We start from the raw sequence: 14,685 nt of genomic DNA on the forward strand, positions 1-14,685 counted from the left end.
CGAGATCATGACCTGAACTGAAATTGAGAGTCAGACCAATGAGTCACCCAAGCACTCCTATTTCTTTTATTTTAGATGTTCTAATAGTATGTATTGATTTCTCATTATGGCTTAAATTGCATTTCCCTGATGGTTAATGATCTTCAGCATCTTTTCATGTGCTTACATGCCATCTATATATTTTCTTCTGGTGAAGTAGTTGTTCAGATCTTTTGACCATTTTTTTAAATTGGGGTATTTTCTTTTTGTACTTTTTGAAGTTCTTTACATTCTGGATACAAGTCCTTTGTTTTCTCAGAATCTACAGGGTCTCTTAACAGTTTCTTTTGTAAAACAAAAGTTTCAAGGTTTTGATTAAGCTCAGTTTAACATTTAAGATTTTATTTATTTATTTGTTATTTTTATTTTTATTTTATTTATTTATTTTTTTAGAAAGAGCACAGGCAGCATGGGGGCAGAGGGAGAGGGACAAACAGACTCTCTGTAATGTGGGCCTTGATCACAGGACCCCAGGATCATTAACTGAGCCGAAGGCAACACTTAATCTGCTGAGCCACCCAGCTGCCCCCTTTTTAAACTTTTATAGGTTGCACTTCAGGTGTCATATCTGAGAACTCTTTTCCTAAACCAAGTTCATGAAGATTTTCTCTTAAATTTTTACTTTAGGTTAGGTTTTACTTTTATATATGAGATCCAGGCTCCTCGCAGGTGTGAGGTATGTAGGTTGAGGCTCACTCTTTTTTTTTTGTTTTGTTTTGTTTTTTGCATATGGAGATCCAGTCATGAAAATCCACTTTGTTGAAAGGGTAATGAATTAAATCCTTTCTCTATTGAATTGCTTTTGCACCTCTGTTACAAATCAGTTGACTATGTTTATATGTCTGTTTCTGGACTGTCTCCTGTTCCATTGGTTTGTGGATCTGTTTTCTTTGCCCATACCACAGGGTCTTGAGTACTGTTCCTTTAAACAGTAAGACTTAACCAAAAGGGGTATGCAGCTTCCAACTTTGACCTGATTGTTCTGGCCTCATTTCACTTCCCCTTTTAATCTATTTGTCCTTTTGTTTTATATCAATATGGACTCGCAGACTGTTATTTTATTGCTGTCATTTATATTTTTGTTTATGTTGTTCTAGATTTGGCCAGATGGAGACAGATCTCATCATTCTTTGAACACTTTATTACCTTCTGGCATAACAAGATATTCCAGAGTCCTGTTGTCCATTTCCTGTCCTGGTCCTGGAATCAACCATTCCTCCAAAGGAGTCCTAATTTCTTTTATAAGAGAACATGTTTAGAATCAAGATCTGGGAGCTAGATGTGCTCATTTTTGCTGGGTTGTATCACAGTCCTCCTAGTGGACATTGAAAACTATGAGTTTGTACTGTTACCATCAAATCCTGTCCAGCATTACAGAATTCTTTCTACACCCTCCTTTTATTTGTAATTCTTTTATTCAGCATAATTACTTTGAGACTCATTTCTGTTTAAATAGTCCTTTTTTTAATTTTATTTTTTTAATTTTTATTTATTTATGATAGTCACACACAGAGAGAGGCAGAGACACAGGCAGAGACACAGGCAGAGGGAGAAGCAGGCTCCATGCACTGGGAGCCTGACATGGGATTCGATTCCAGGTCTTCAGGATCGCGCCCTGGGCCAAAGGCAGGCGCTAAACCGCTGCGCCACCCAGGGATCCCCCCCCCCCTTTTTTTTTTAAGGAAAAGTTGCTTAGAAAAATTTATTCTATTGAGTAGTATAACACAATTTTAGGAAATTGCCAGACTTATCCCATAACACCACCAAGTGATGGTACCATTTTACATTCTAGCCAGTAGGGCACTAGAGTTCTAGGCCCACCACATTATTGCCAAACCATGGTATTGCCTGTCTTCTTAATTTGATACTCTTAATAGATTTGTTTTGGTATCTTGAATGTTTTTAATTTGCCTTTCTCTAGTGACTAATGATTTTGAATAGCTTTCAATTCTGTGTGCTTATTTGCTGTCCTTATACCTTCTTTGGAGGCATGTTTATTCAAAATTTTTGCCCTTTTTTTTAAACAATATTATTTCTTAATGTTGAGTTTTGAGGACTCTTTATAGATTCTGGATACAAGGCTTTATCAGATGTGTGATTTGTAATTATTTTCTTAGTTTTGGGCTTGGCTTTTCATTTCCTTAAAAGGATCATTTGAAGAGTGGAAGTTCTTACTTTGGATGAAGTCCAATTTCTGGATTTTTTTCTTTTATAGATTGTGCTTTTGGTATTTTATCTAAGATCTTTTTCAACCTAAGTTCAAAAAGGCCTTTTTTTTTTTTTTTAAGATTTACTTATTTTTTAAAAAAGATTTATTTATTCATGAGAGACACAGAAAGAGAGAGGCAGAGATCTAGGCAGAGGGAGAAACAGGCTCCTTGCAGGGAGCGTAGTGTGGAACTCGATCCTGGATCTTGGGATCGCACCCTGAGCCAAAGGCAGATGCTCAACTGCTGAGCCACTCAGGCGTCCCAGATTTACTTATTCTTATGGGGGGCGGGGAGCAGTGGGAGAGAGAATCTCAAGCAGGCCCCCCTTAAACACCGAGACCCACACAGGGCTTGATGTCATAACTCAGAGATCATGACTGAGTGGAAATCAAGAGTTCAGATGCTTAACCAACTGAGCCACACAGGCGCCCCCAAAAAGGTATTTTCATGTTTTCCTCTAGCAGTTTTATAACTTCTGCTTTTCATTCAGTTCCATCATCAGTTTTGATTTATTTTTTGTATATTTTGTATGTAAGGTATGGATTCATGGTACTTATTTTTAATTTGAATATCCATTTGTTCCAGCATCTTTCACTGAAAAGATTCTTTTTCTCCATTGAATTGTGCCTTTGTGCCTTTGTGGAAAATCAGTTGATCTTGTATGTGTGGTTCTGCTTTTGGACTCCATTATATTAAGTTATTTCCCTGTGTGCCAGTACAACACTGTCTTAATTACTGAATCTTTGTATTTAGTTTTGATTTAGGTAGATCTTCCAGTTTGGTTCCTTTTCAAAGTTGTTTTGGCTCTTTAGGTACTTTGTGCTACTGTGTGATTTTTAGAATGTTTTTCAGTTCCTACAAAAAAACAGGCTGGGATTTTGATTAGGATTGCATTAAATCTGTAGAGCAGGGGCACCTGGTGGCTCAGTGGTTAAGTGCCTGCCTTAGCTCAGGGTGTAATCCTGGAGTCCCAGGATCGAGTCCCGCGTCGGGCTCCCTGCATGGAGCCTGCTTCTCCCTCTGCCTGTGTCTCTGCCTCTCTCTTTCTGTGTCTCTCATGGAGAAATAAATAAAATCTTTAAAAAAAAAATATGTAGAGCAATTTGAAGAGAATGTTATCTTAATAATATTGTGTCTTTTGATCCATTTACATGGTAGGTCTTTCCATTTATTTAGATCTTTTTTTAGTTTTTCTCAGGATGTCTTATAGTTTTTAGTGTATATATGTTGTACCAGATCATTAAGGGAATAGGAATATGAAAGGGATATTCTTTAGTTTTGATTTTTATTAACTTTATTAACTTCTGAAAGAGGTATTCTTTAATTTTCATTTTTTGGATTAACTGTTTTGATTTTTTTTTTTTTTTTACTATTGATCTTGTTTCCTGCAACTTTGCTAAACTCATTTGTTCTAGTAACTTTTTGTTGATTTTCTTTCTTTTTTTTTTTAAGATTTTATTTATTTATTCATGAAAGACACAGAGAGAGAGGCAGAGACATAGACAGAGGGAGAAGCAGGCTCCAGGCAAGGAGCCCAACATGGGACTTGATCCCGAGACCGCGGGATCCCGCCCTGAGCCAGGGGCAGGTGCTCAACTTCTGAGCCACCCAGGCGCCCCACTTTTTGTAGATTTTCTACACAGATGATCATGTGATCTGTGAATAAGACATTTTTAAATCTCCCTTTTCAATGTGGCTTCCCTTTATTTGCTTTGACTTTTGATTTTTAAAAATTTATTTATTCATTCACATTATTCATTCATTCACACAGAGAGAGAGGCAGAGACACAGGCAGAGGGAGAAGCAGGCTCCTCGAAGGGAAACTGGTGTGGGATTTGATCCCAGATCCTGGGATCACTCCCTGGGCCAAAGGCAGATGCTTAACCGCTGAGCCACCCAGGCATCCCTTGACTTTTGATTTTTAACTTGAAGTGCCACAAGGTTGTATTCCATATGGGGTCCCCCCCACATACACACCTCTTTGTTAGTTAATTTTACTTTTAGATTATATGTGGCAGTAACATTGTTCTGAAAGAGCCTTATAACAATGGAATATTACTCAGCTATTAGAAACAAGGAAACCCCACCATTTGCTTCAACGTGGATGGAACTGGAGGGTATAATGCTGAATGAAGTAAGTCAATCGAAGAAGGACAAACATTATATGGTTTCACTCATACGGGGAATATAAAAAATAGTGAAAGGGATTATAGGGGAAAGGAGAGAAAATGAGTGGGGAAAATCAGAGAGGATGATAGAACATGAGAGACTCCTAACTCTGGGAAAAGAACAAGGCGTAGTGGATGGGGTGACTGGGTGACAAACACTGAGGGGGGCACTTGATGGGATGAGCACTGGGTGTGTTATACTATATTCTGGCAAGTAGAACTCCAATAAAAAAATATACAAAAAAAAAAAAGAAAGAGCTATATATAATGTGTTGCTGAAGGGTAGATGGGAGTATCTTTTTTGTTCTGTTCCAGTCTCTCCATCCTTTACACCCTGTTCTCACCTTGCCTGATTCACAGTGTCCCACACTTTGGGTCTTTCCCTTCCACCATCCCATTATTTTTCTTTAAAGTAACTGCCCCCTAGATTTTGCCAAAAGTATAGAAATTCTTTCTTTAAAAAATCTGGGAACACATTGATAAAGATTACAGATCTTGCATTTCCTAAAGTAGGAATTCTTAAACCAGGCTTTATGAATTTTCTGAAAGTATGTTTATCTTGGTGTGTGCAAGTTCACGTGTGTGTGGACATGTGTGTATTTATATTTTGTTGGGATTTTTTTTTCTAGAGTGGAATCTAATTTTCACATGCTCAGAGGAATTTATTTAAATAAAAAACAAAGGTCTCAGGGGTCTTGGGATGGTCCCCTGTGTTGGGCTCCCTGTGCAGCCTGGAGTCTGCTTCTCCCTCTGCCTGTGCCCCAGCGCTTCTCTGCTCATGTACTCACATGCTCTCTCTCAAATAAAATCTTTAAAAACGGAAAAAGAAAAAACAAAAGCAAGAATACCTTTCAATGAATGAGTTTGGGCCTAACCAGTGTACAGGCTTTTAGTGAGCCTCTTCTGTCTTAAATCCTTCATACCTTTTGAAAATAACATTTTAATGTAGTATATGACTGTTGCTTGTGGTTAATCCAGTTATACATGTCAGCTCAACACCTGCCACTTGTAAACCTTTTGCCTGCTATTTTGTATCATAGATTGTTAAGAATTTGAATGCATTTAAGAAGTTTGCATTCAGATTAAGTATTTTTAGTGGTTATTGTTTCATAAAATTGTTAAAAGAACCTTTGGGTTTCTGTTGTCAAGTCCCCCAAAAAGTTATTCTGGCAGAGAGGGATAAAGGTACATAAAGCACACATGAAGAATACATATTTTAAAAGAATCTTTGAAACTTCTTTGGATGTCCCATGTCTGAAAGCAGAATGTCCTAGTAGTATATAGTGCTTAAACCACTGGGCACTTCAGTCCTGACTCTGTCCTCTTTACTAAATGACCGGTTTCTTTTCCTTTCCTAGCATATGAGAATAATAAACCTGTTTGTTAGTAAAAGTCTTACAAGTAGATACATTTTGGCAGACTCTAGGGCCACCCTCACCCTTGATGGTAAGTGTGCAGGTTCCATTGGGGCAGATTTCAGTAAAGGGTGGGTGATGTCACCATGTTCTGAAGATTAAAAGACCAGAGTGGTGCTGTTAATCATTGTTTATTATGTCTGTTAAATTATAATAAAAATTTTCTTATTTATTTCTCCCAAGCCAAACTAGCAAGACGCAGTCAAGAACGAGACAATCTTGGCATGCTGGTCTGGTCACCTAATCAGAATCTATCAGAAGCAAAACGTAAGTTTTAAAGCACTTTTATTTTCCCCCTTTCTTACTTAATACAGAGTTTTAAAGTCACTTTTGTAGCTAAAAGTCCTTATACATGTTATATTTTTTTACATTTTAAAATTAAATATTAATATTTTCTTTACTGGCCTGTCATAAGGACTTAAATATTTTTCCACTTTATTATTTTTTAAAATTTTATCTAAATTCAGTTAACTATTGTATAATGTATTATTGGTTTCAGAGGTAGAGTTCAGTGATTCATCAACTGCATATAACACCCAGTGCTCATCACATCATGTGCCCTCCTTAATGCCCATCACCCAGTTACCTATCCCCCCTATCCCCCCATCCACCTCCCCTCCACCAGCCCTCAGTTTGTTTCCTATGATTAAGAGTCTCTAATAGTTTGTCTCCCTCTGATTTCATCTAGGACTTAAAAAGATTCTTAACCAGTGGTTTCATAATCTTTCCTTCAAAATGCTGTATAAGCTAATACTGGAATAAGTAGGAGGAAAATCTTAAAGTGCAGAGAAAAGTGTCATACAGTGTAAAGCTCCCTCAGCTGGGAATTTACAGATTTATAAATTTCTAATTTGAAGGGTTACAAAGGGCAAATGTATATTATTGGAAAACAGGCTTTATATTGTAAGACTTCAGCCTAGCTAGAAGGAGAACTTCTGAATTGACTATTTTATGAGTTTAAAATTGTATTAGGATGAATACTCTGAGCTACTTTTGATCTTACTTTTGGGGGATAGAAGGTCCTATAGCTATTAGTAATATTAATGGTATGTCTGAATTTGCTTTTTCAGCTTTTCTGTCCCTTCTCAAATAATAGCAGCAAAAATTTTTTTTTTTAAAGATTTTATTTATTTATTCATGATAGCCACACAGAGAGAGACAGAGAGGCAGAGACACAGGCAGAGGGAGAAGCAGGCTCCATGCAGGGAGCCCGACGTGGGATTCGATCCCGGGTCTCCAGGATCGCGCCCCAGGCCAAAGGCAGGCGCCAAACCGCTGTGCCACCCAGGGATCCCAATAGCAGCGAATTTAATTTTGTATCAGATGTATCAGAAAGTCTTTGACGTTTTCAAAGTTTTTATTTTCTTCATAACTTAAAGAAGAAAAACTAAATCTCCTTTTGGAGAATTTTTCAGTGGGGGCTCATGGATGGAATTTATGGGGATTTGTGAACTTGGAAGTCACATGCCAAGTTTTTTTTGGTGTATGTTTATTTTTCTGAAGAAAAAGTTGTTGGATTTTCAAAGGGGTCTTTGATAAAAATAGGTTAAGAATTAATGCTCTGAAAAAAAAAAAAAAAAGAATTAATGCTCTGAAATGGGATAGGGCTTAAAGCCACCAGTGGTAAATGTTATCCAGAAATGTGAGTGAAGGGTCAGATTTCTAGGCTGATCAGGATTTCCCAATGTGTGTTTTCTAGTATTAAAATAGGTGTTGATGGGAGAGAGTACACATGTTAAATGTTCTCCTTGTATATTCAATATCCATGTTAGCACAAGCTTATATATTAAAGAAACATGTTTAATTTTGACTAAGAAGGATTCTTTTTCTTCTTTCTTTTTCTTTTTCTTTTTCTTTTTTTTTTTTCCTTTTATATAGTCCCCTCCATGGAACATGGGAAATGCAGCTACTCTTAATACGGTGAATTTAGCAGTAATAAAATAATCTCAGTCTAATCTGATTTTAAGAGTATCTTAATTTTGCCGCTATCAGGCTGCTACTTAATGAGTTTATAATGAAGAACAGAATAGCAGAAGGAAGTGCATTGGCATTTCTGATGTCTTTACTGAGAAAGACCTTTTAAGTTTTTTCTGTTTATTTCCCCTTTGAGTACTTGCATTAACTTATAAAACCAATCTATTCCTTTTTTTAACATGTTCTTTTTACACAGAAAGCTGAAAATCTGTCTCCCTCTAATTTTTAAAGCTTTACTTTCCTGAACTCTACTAAATAAGTTTGCTTTCAAAGGAGTCTTTCAGATAGTCAGTCATCCCATCCCCTTTACCATCTCAGTCCAAATTAAGTTGTTTCAGGTGTTTTTCAGATGGTTTGATGTTTAGATTTCAGAACAGAATTTTCAGAATCCTTATGCCAAGGACTGCACTAAATGCATTCATTCTTTACAGTAACCCAGTAGGAAGTTTTGTCCCCATTTCACAGATGGCATTCCACAGTTCAGAGTGGTTTGTGAATCTGACACAGATAGTGGTCAGGCCAGTAGCAGTTTGCAGGTGTGCTGGTTTCACCCTGGCTCATGCTTTGGGAGAGCTCATTAACGCTCATTGTTCCATATCTCTGCCATGATCCTTCTGTTCCTACAGTTCAGAATCTGTCACAGTCCTTGTGATTGTATTACCTGTGACATCTGTACAGTCAGAATTTAATTTTTTGATATTTTCTTATTTTTCCTAGACCTAGAAGAAAAGAGACTATGAAAAGTTAATTGATTTTTATTTTTTAATTTTTAAGATTTTATTTATTTATTCATGAGAGACACAGAGAGAGAGAGAGAGACAGAGACATAGGTAGAGGGAGAAAGGAGGTTCCTTGCAGGGAGCCCGAAGTGGGACTCGATCCCCAGAACCTGGGATCATGCCCTGAGCCTAAGGCAGACGCTCAACTGCTGAGCCACCCAGGCATCCCAAAAGTTAGTTGATTTTAAAATCATGGTATTGCCAAAATACATTTGCAGTTTTAATGTAAGCCTTTAAAGCTTTAAACTTTTAAAATCAATATACAAGTGTTCTAGATTGTCGAAAGTTCAGAAGACACAGGAAATTATAAAGAAGGAACAATCCACAGATTATTCTATTACCCAGAGATAACTTGTTGAACGTTTTGGGATTTTTCCCAGTCCTCTTTTTTTCCTCTTGTGTGCATATTTATATAAGTGCGATGATGTGGGTACGTATATGTCTGTGTATTGTTTTTCAGAATATTAACCTAAGCATTTCCCACATTGTTAAATAACCATGTACTATTGCATCATCATATAGGTAGATCCATATATTTAATCTTCTTCTATTATTTTTTTCTTGTGTTTTTTTTGTACATATATATATTTATATTGGAGTTCGATTTGCCAACATATAGCATAATACCCAGTGCTCGTGCTGTCAAGTTCCCCCTCTCAGTGCCTGTCACCCAGTCATCCCATCCCCCCACCCACCTCCCCTTCCACTACCCCTTGTTCGTTTCCCAGAGTTAGGAGTCTCTCATGTTCTGTCTCCCTCACTGATACTTCCCACTCATTTTCTCCTTTTTATATTCCCCAAATGAATGAGACCATATATGTTTTTCCTTCTCCGATTGACTTCACTCAGCATAATACCCTCCAGTTCCATCCACGTTGAAGCAAACGGTGGGTATTTATTATTTCTGATGGCTGAGTAATATTCCGTTGTATATATAGACCACATCTTCTCTATCCATTCATCATTCGGTGGATACCAAGGCTCCTTCCACAGTTTGACTATTGTGGACACTGCTGCTATAAACATTGGGGTGCAGGTGTCCTGCCATTTCACTGCATCTGTATCTTTGGGGTAAATCCTCAGCAGTGCAATTGCTGGGTCGTAGGGCAGTTCTATTTTTAACTCTTTGAGGAACCTCCACAGAGTTTTCCAGAGTGGCTGTGTCAGTTCACATTCCCACCAGCAGTGCAAGAGACTAATCTTCTATTAAAAGTTTATGTTATTTCTGACTTGTTGGCTGTTGTAAAAGAAAGCTATAGAGAAAAACTGAATCATAGAGCTTTGTCCTCTTCCATTTTTTGTTTTTATTGTGTTTTTAGTATTTTCTTAAGATACAACTCTAAGAATGGAATGTTGGTTAACAGGAACTTGCCTAACTGCTCAGGGGTGAGGATGTAAACATAATGTGGTGCCCTGATGTGTTAGGTTCCTCTAGTCATCTCCTATTTGTGGAGCTTTGGGAATCATGTAGTTCTTGGCTAGTAGTCTAATGATATTTAGGCCTTAAAATGTGATTGTACCGTGAATGCAGACAGGCGTACACAGTTTTTTTTTTTTTTTTTTTTTCCATTTGCACACCAGTCATTTCCCCCTCAACTCCCTTTCCCACAGTATATGGGCAAAAAGAAGTCTTGTCTTCTTGCCATTCTTTATTTTCAAAGGATGGAAAGTCTTGGTTGTTCAACATTGATTCTGACTCTACATAGAAATAGGAAATTTGGAACATGTACAGATTGCTAGCAGGTATCCCTCATGTAAAGACATCTGTAGATCCTGTAGATCCCTGATGTTTCTTGTGTTGGTTTCTTTCTTCTCAGGAGAGTAGCTATTTAGAGCTCTGCCTCTTAGGGTTATTGCAAGTTTACAGAATTATTTTCTGGTCATTAAAATAAATGCTGTTGTAAAAATTTCACATAATACAGAATGTATAATGTAGATAATTCTCTCATAGTCACTGTGTATGTGTGCTTTTTTCTAATTTTTTTAATAGACTTTTTTGTTTATTTGAGAGAGAGTGCACGAGCACAAGCAGGGGGAGGGGCAGAGGAAGAAGCAGACTCCCTGCTGATCAAGGGAGCCCAATGTGGGACTCCATCCCAGGGCCCTAGAACCATGACCTGACCTGAAGGCAGACAGTTAACTGACTGAGCCACCCAGGCATCCCTAATATTTTTATACATATTAATAAATACATGAATTTTTTATCATGAAGTAGGAGCAAACTGAAAACCGTTTGTTCTTAACAGTACATATGGGACTCTGTTCTACCTCAATACATTTACAATTACCTAGTTTTTAAATAACAAGTAATGGATGTCCCATAACTTAGTCTTTTTTTTTTTTTTAACTCAAGTGTAGTTGGCACACAATGTTATTACTTTCAGGTGTACCAGATAGTGATTTGACAAGTCTATACATTATGCTGTGCTCACTGCAACTATCACCATACAATGCTATTATAGTACCTCACTGACTGTATTCCTTATGCTGTCCTTTTATTCCCATGACTTACTTGTTCCATAACTGGATATTTGAAGTCTTTTAGTTCTTCTTTCTTTTTTAAACTTATTTTTTAAGTTTTTATTTTAGTCACTTGATGCTAAAGTCTCTTGGTGCTCAGTATCACAGGTGTACTCCTTAATCTCCATCACCTGTTTTCCCCCAACTCCCCCTGCCCCCGCCACCCCCATCTTCCACTGATAACCATCAGTTTGTTCTCTGTAGTTAAAAGAGACTGTTTCAGGGATCACTGGGTGGCTTGGCGGTTTGGTGCCTCTGCCTTCGGCCCAGGGCGTGATCCTGGAGACCCGGGATCGAGTTCCACGTCGGGCTTTCTGCATGGAGCCTGCTTCTCCCTCTGCCTGTATTTCTGCTTCTCTCTCTCTCTGTGTTTCTCATGAATAAATGAATATAATCTTTAATAAAATAAAAGAGACTGTTTCTTAGTTTTTAAATAAAAAAAAAAAACTATAGGGAATGATAAATCCCTAGAAATAGAGTTCCTAGGCCAAGGGGCAAATACATTCTTTTTTTTTTTTTTTTTTCATTTTTGAAAATGGATTTAATTTTTAGATGAGTTTTAGGTTCACAGCCAAATTGAGTAGAAAGTACAGAGATTTCTTCCCATACACTATTACCCCCACACGTGTACAACCTCCTCTACTATTGACAACCCCTAAACTTGTTACCAGTGAACCTACACTGATACATCATTGTTACCCAAGGTTCATAATTTACATTAAGATTCATTCTTGTGGGATCCCTGGGTGGCTCAGTGGTTTAGCGCCTGCCTTCGGCCCAGGGTGTGATCCTGGAGACCTGGGATCGATCCCACATTGGACTCCCTGCATGGAGCCTGTGTCTCTGCCTCTCTCTCTGTCTCTCATGAATAAATAAATAAAATCTTTAAAAAAAAAGATTCATTCTTGTGTTGTACATTCTGTAGGTTTTGACACATGTATTCACTATTGTAATTTCATACTGAATAGTTTCCCTGCCCTAAAAATTCTCTGTGGTCTGCCTATGCATCCCTCCTAACCCCATAACTTTTGGCAACTACTGATCTTTTTCCTGTCTCTGTAATTCTGTCTTTTCCAGAACTGTCATATGGCTGGAATGATACAGTGTGTAGCCTTTTCAGATTGGCTTTTTTGACTTAGTGATAACACACATTTGAGGTTCCTCCATGTCCTTTTCATGACTTGATGGCTCATTTTCTTTGTGCTGAACAGCATTGGATTATCTGCATGGACCACAGTGTGTTTACCCATTCACCTACTGAAGGACATCTTGGTTGCTTCCAAGTTTTGGCAATTATGAATAACGTGTATTATTCATACAAACATGTATATTATTCATATGAACATGTATATGCGGGTTTTAGTGTGTGGACATAAGTTTTCAGCTCTTTAGGGTAAATACTAAGGAGCAAGATTGCTGGATTGTATGTTAATACGTTTGATTTTGTAAGAAATTGCAAGACTCTTCTGAAGTGGCTCTGCCACTTTACATTCCCACCAGCAATGGATGAAAGTTGCTGTTGCACTGTGTCCTTGGTTAGTCAGTGTTTTGGATTTTGGCCACTCTAAAAGTGTGTAGTTTATTTTCTTTTGAGCTAAAAAATAATATATATGCACAAGATAAAATATTCTACATCTCCCAAGTTAACCAGTGTTATGTTAATATTCTGAGTATCTGTTAGTCCCTTACGCTTATTTTTTTGTTTAATGGTCATACAATATGGGTGTTTCATAGGTAGACATTTCTAAACAGTGCTGCCATGAACATCGTTGAAGTGGGGTTGCTAGGTCAAATGGTATATACATTTTACATTTATACATTTTTCTATGTGTCATCTGAAGAGTTAGAGGAGTGTGCCAAAAATGTCCCCAGTACTGGGTATATTGATTTTTTATTCTTAAAAATTTTTTTCCTTTCTTTCTTTTAAAGATTCCATTTATTAAAAAAAAAAGATTCCATTTATTTATTCATGAGAGACACTGAGAGAAAGAGGCAGAGGCATAGGTAGAGAGAGAAGCAGGGGGACTGATGTGGGACTTGATCCTGGGACTCTGGGATCACGCCCTGAGCCGAAGGCAGACGCTAAACTGCTGAGCCACCCAGGCGTCCTTTATTCTTAAAATTTTTAAATTATTTTTATAGTAAAATACAGTGTAAAATTTACCATCTTAACCATTTCTTTAATTCCAAGTAAATTTTATTGTGAAATTATAACAAGCAAATGAAATCTTTTGGTTTATATTTCCATCTTAATCTTTTTTATTATTTTTATGTTTTTTACTTATTTATTCATGAAAGACAGAGAGAGAGGCAGAGACACAGGCAGAGGGAGAAGCAGGCTCCCTGCAGGGAGCCCAATGTGGGACTCTATCCCGGGTCTCTAGGATCAGGCCCTGAGCCGAAGGTGGCGCTAAACTGCTGAGCCACCCGGGCTGCCCATCCATTTTAATCATTTTTAAGTGTAAAATGGTATTAAGCACATTCACATTATTGTGTACCACCTCTAGAACTCTTTTCATCTTGTAAAACTGAAACTCCGTACTCATTAAAACACTGGTCTACATTTTTTCTACATTTACCCCCTCCCACCTCCTACCCCCCAGCACCTGGCAACCACCATTCTATTTTCCGACTCCATGAATTTGACCACTCTGGGTACTTGATATAAGTGGAATTATATACTGTTCTGTGACTGGCTTCTTTCACTCAGCATGATGTCCTTTAGTTTCATCCACATTGTAGCCTGTGTCACAGTTTCCTTCAGTTGGAAGGAAATACTTCCTGACTGGAAATACTTCCTGTATGGATGGATAGACCATGTTTTTATCTCCAGTCATCTGTTGATGGGCACTTGCATTGTTTCTGTGTTTTGGCTCCTGTGAATGCTGCTGCTGTGAACATGGGTGTGCAAATATCTCTTTGAGGACCTGCTTTCATTTCTTTTGGACATAGAAGTGAAATTGCTGGATGTGTAATTCTATTTTTTAATTTTTTGAGGCACCACCAGCCTGTTTTCTGCAGAGGCTGCTATCATTTTATGCTCCCACCAGCAGTGCATGGGCTCTAGTATCTCCACATCCTCATCATAATTGTTAACTGCTGTTTGTTTAGTTTTTTTTGTTTTTTAATAGTAGCTTTCTTAACGAGTATGAGGTGATGCCTCATTGTATGGGAATATTCATTGTTTTTTTAACTTTGCTGAACTGATAAAAAAAGGATTTCATTAATTATTACTAAGGTTGAGCATCTTTGTATTTTGATCTTTTAATTCTTCTATAAATAAAGTTAAATCTTACCTTATTTTTAAATTTGTTTTTTAGAATTATATATATAGTTAAATTTATTAATCTTATTTGTAGTTTCTGGTATACTGTCATGCTGAAAGAAGCCCTCTTACCCACATGTTACAGACACTGATACCTATGTGTCTTCTGTCCTTCCCACCCTCTTACTTCTCTTTCCTCATTACGTCATTGTTCTGTCTGGAATTACTTCTTTTCTCCATCACTGATATTAAACTTGTATGTGTACTTTGGTCTACATCTGGGCTCTTGATTTTGTTTCATTGATTTATCCGTTT

General features: G+C 37.4%; 1 protein-coding gene across 3 annotated transcripts in view; it reads left to right on the forward strand.

The window, feature by feature from the left end:
• RCOR1 (REST corepressor 1) overlaps positions 1-14,685 on the forward strand; it is a 138,436-nt gene that overhangs the window by 75,152 nt on the left and 48,599 nt on the right. For all 3 annotated transcript variants that reach the window (XM_025444068.3, XM_025444067.3, XM_025444065.3), the window contains exon 3: positions 6,016-6,099. In XM_025444068.3, coding sequence (XP_025299853.2) covers positions 6,016-6,099 — 84 coding nt within the window. The remainder of the gene's footprint in view (positions 1-6,015; positions 6,100-14,685) is intronic.

The sequence above is a fragment of the Canis lupus genome, chromosome 8 (genome assembly GCF_003254725.2).
Source record: "Canis lupus dingo isolate Sandy chromosome 8, ASM325472v2, whole genome shotgun sequence".
NCBI classification, from domain to species: Eukaryota; Metazoa; Chordata; class Mammalia; order Carnivora; family Canidae; genus Canis; species Canis lupus.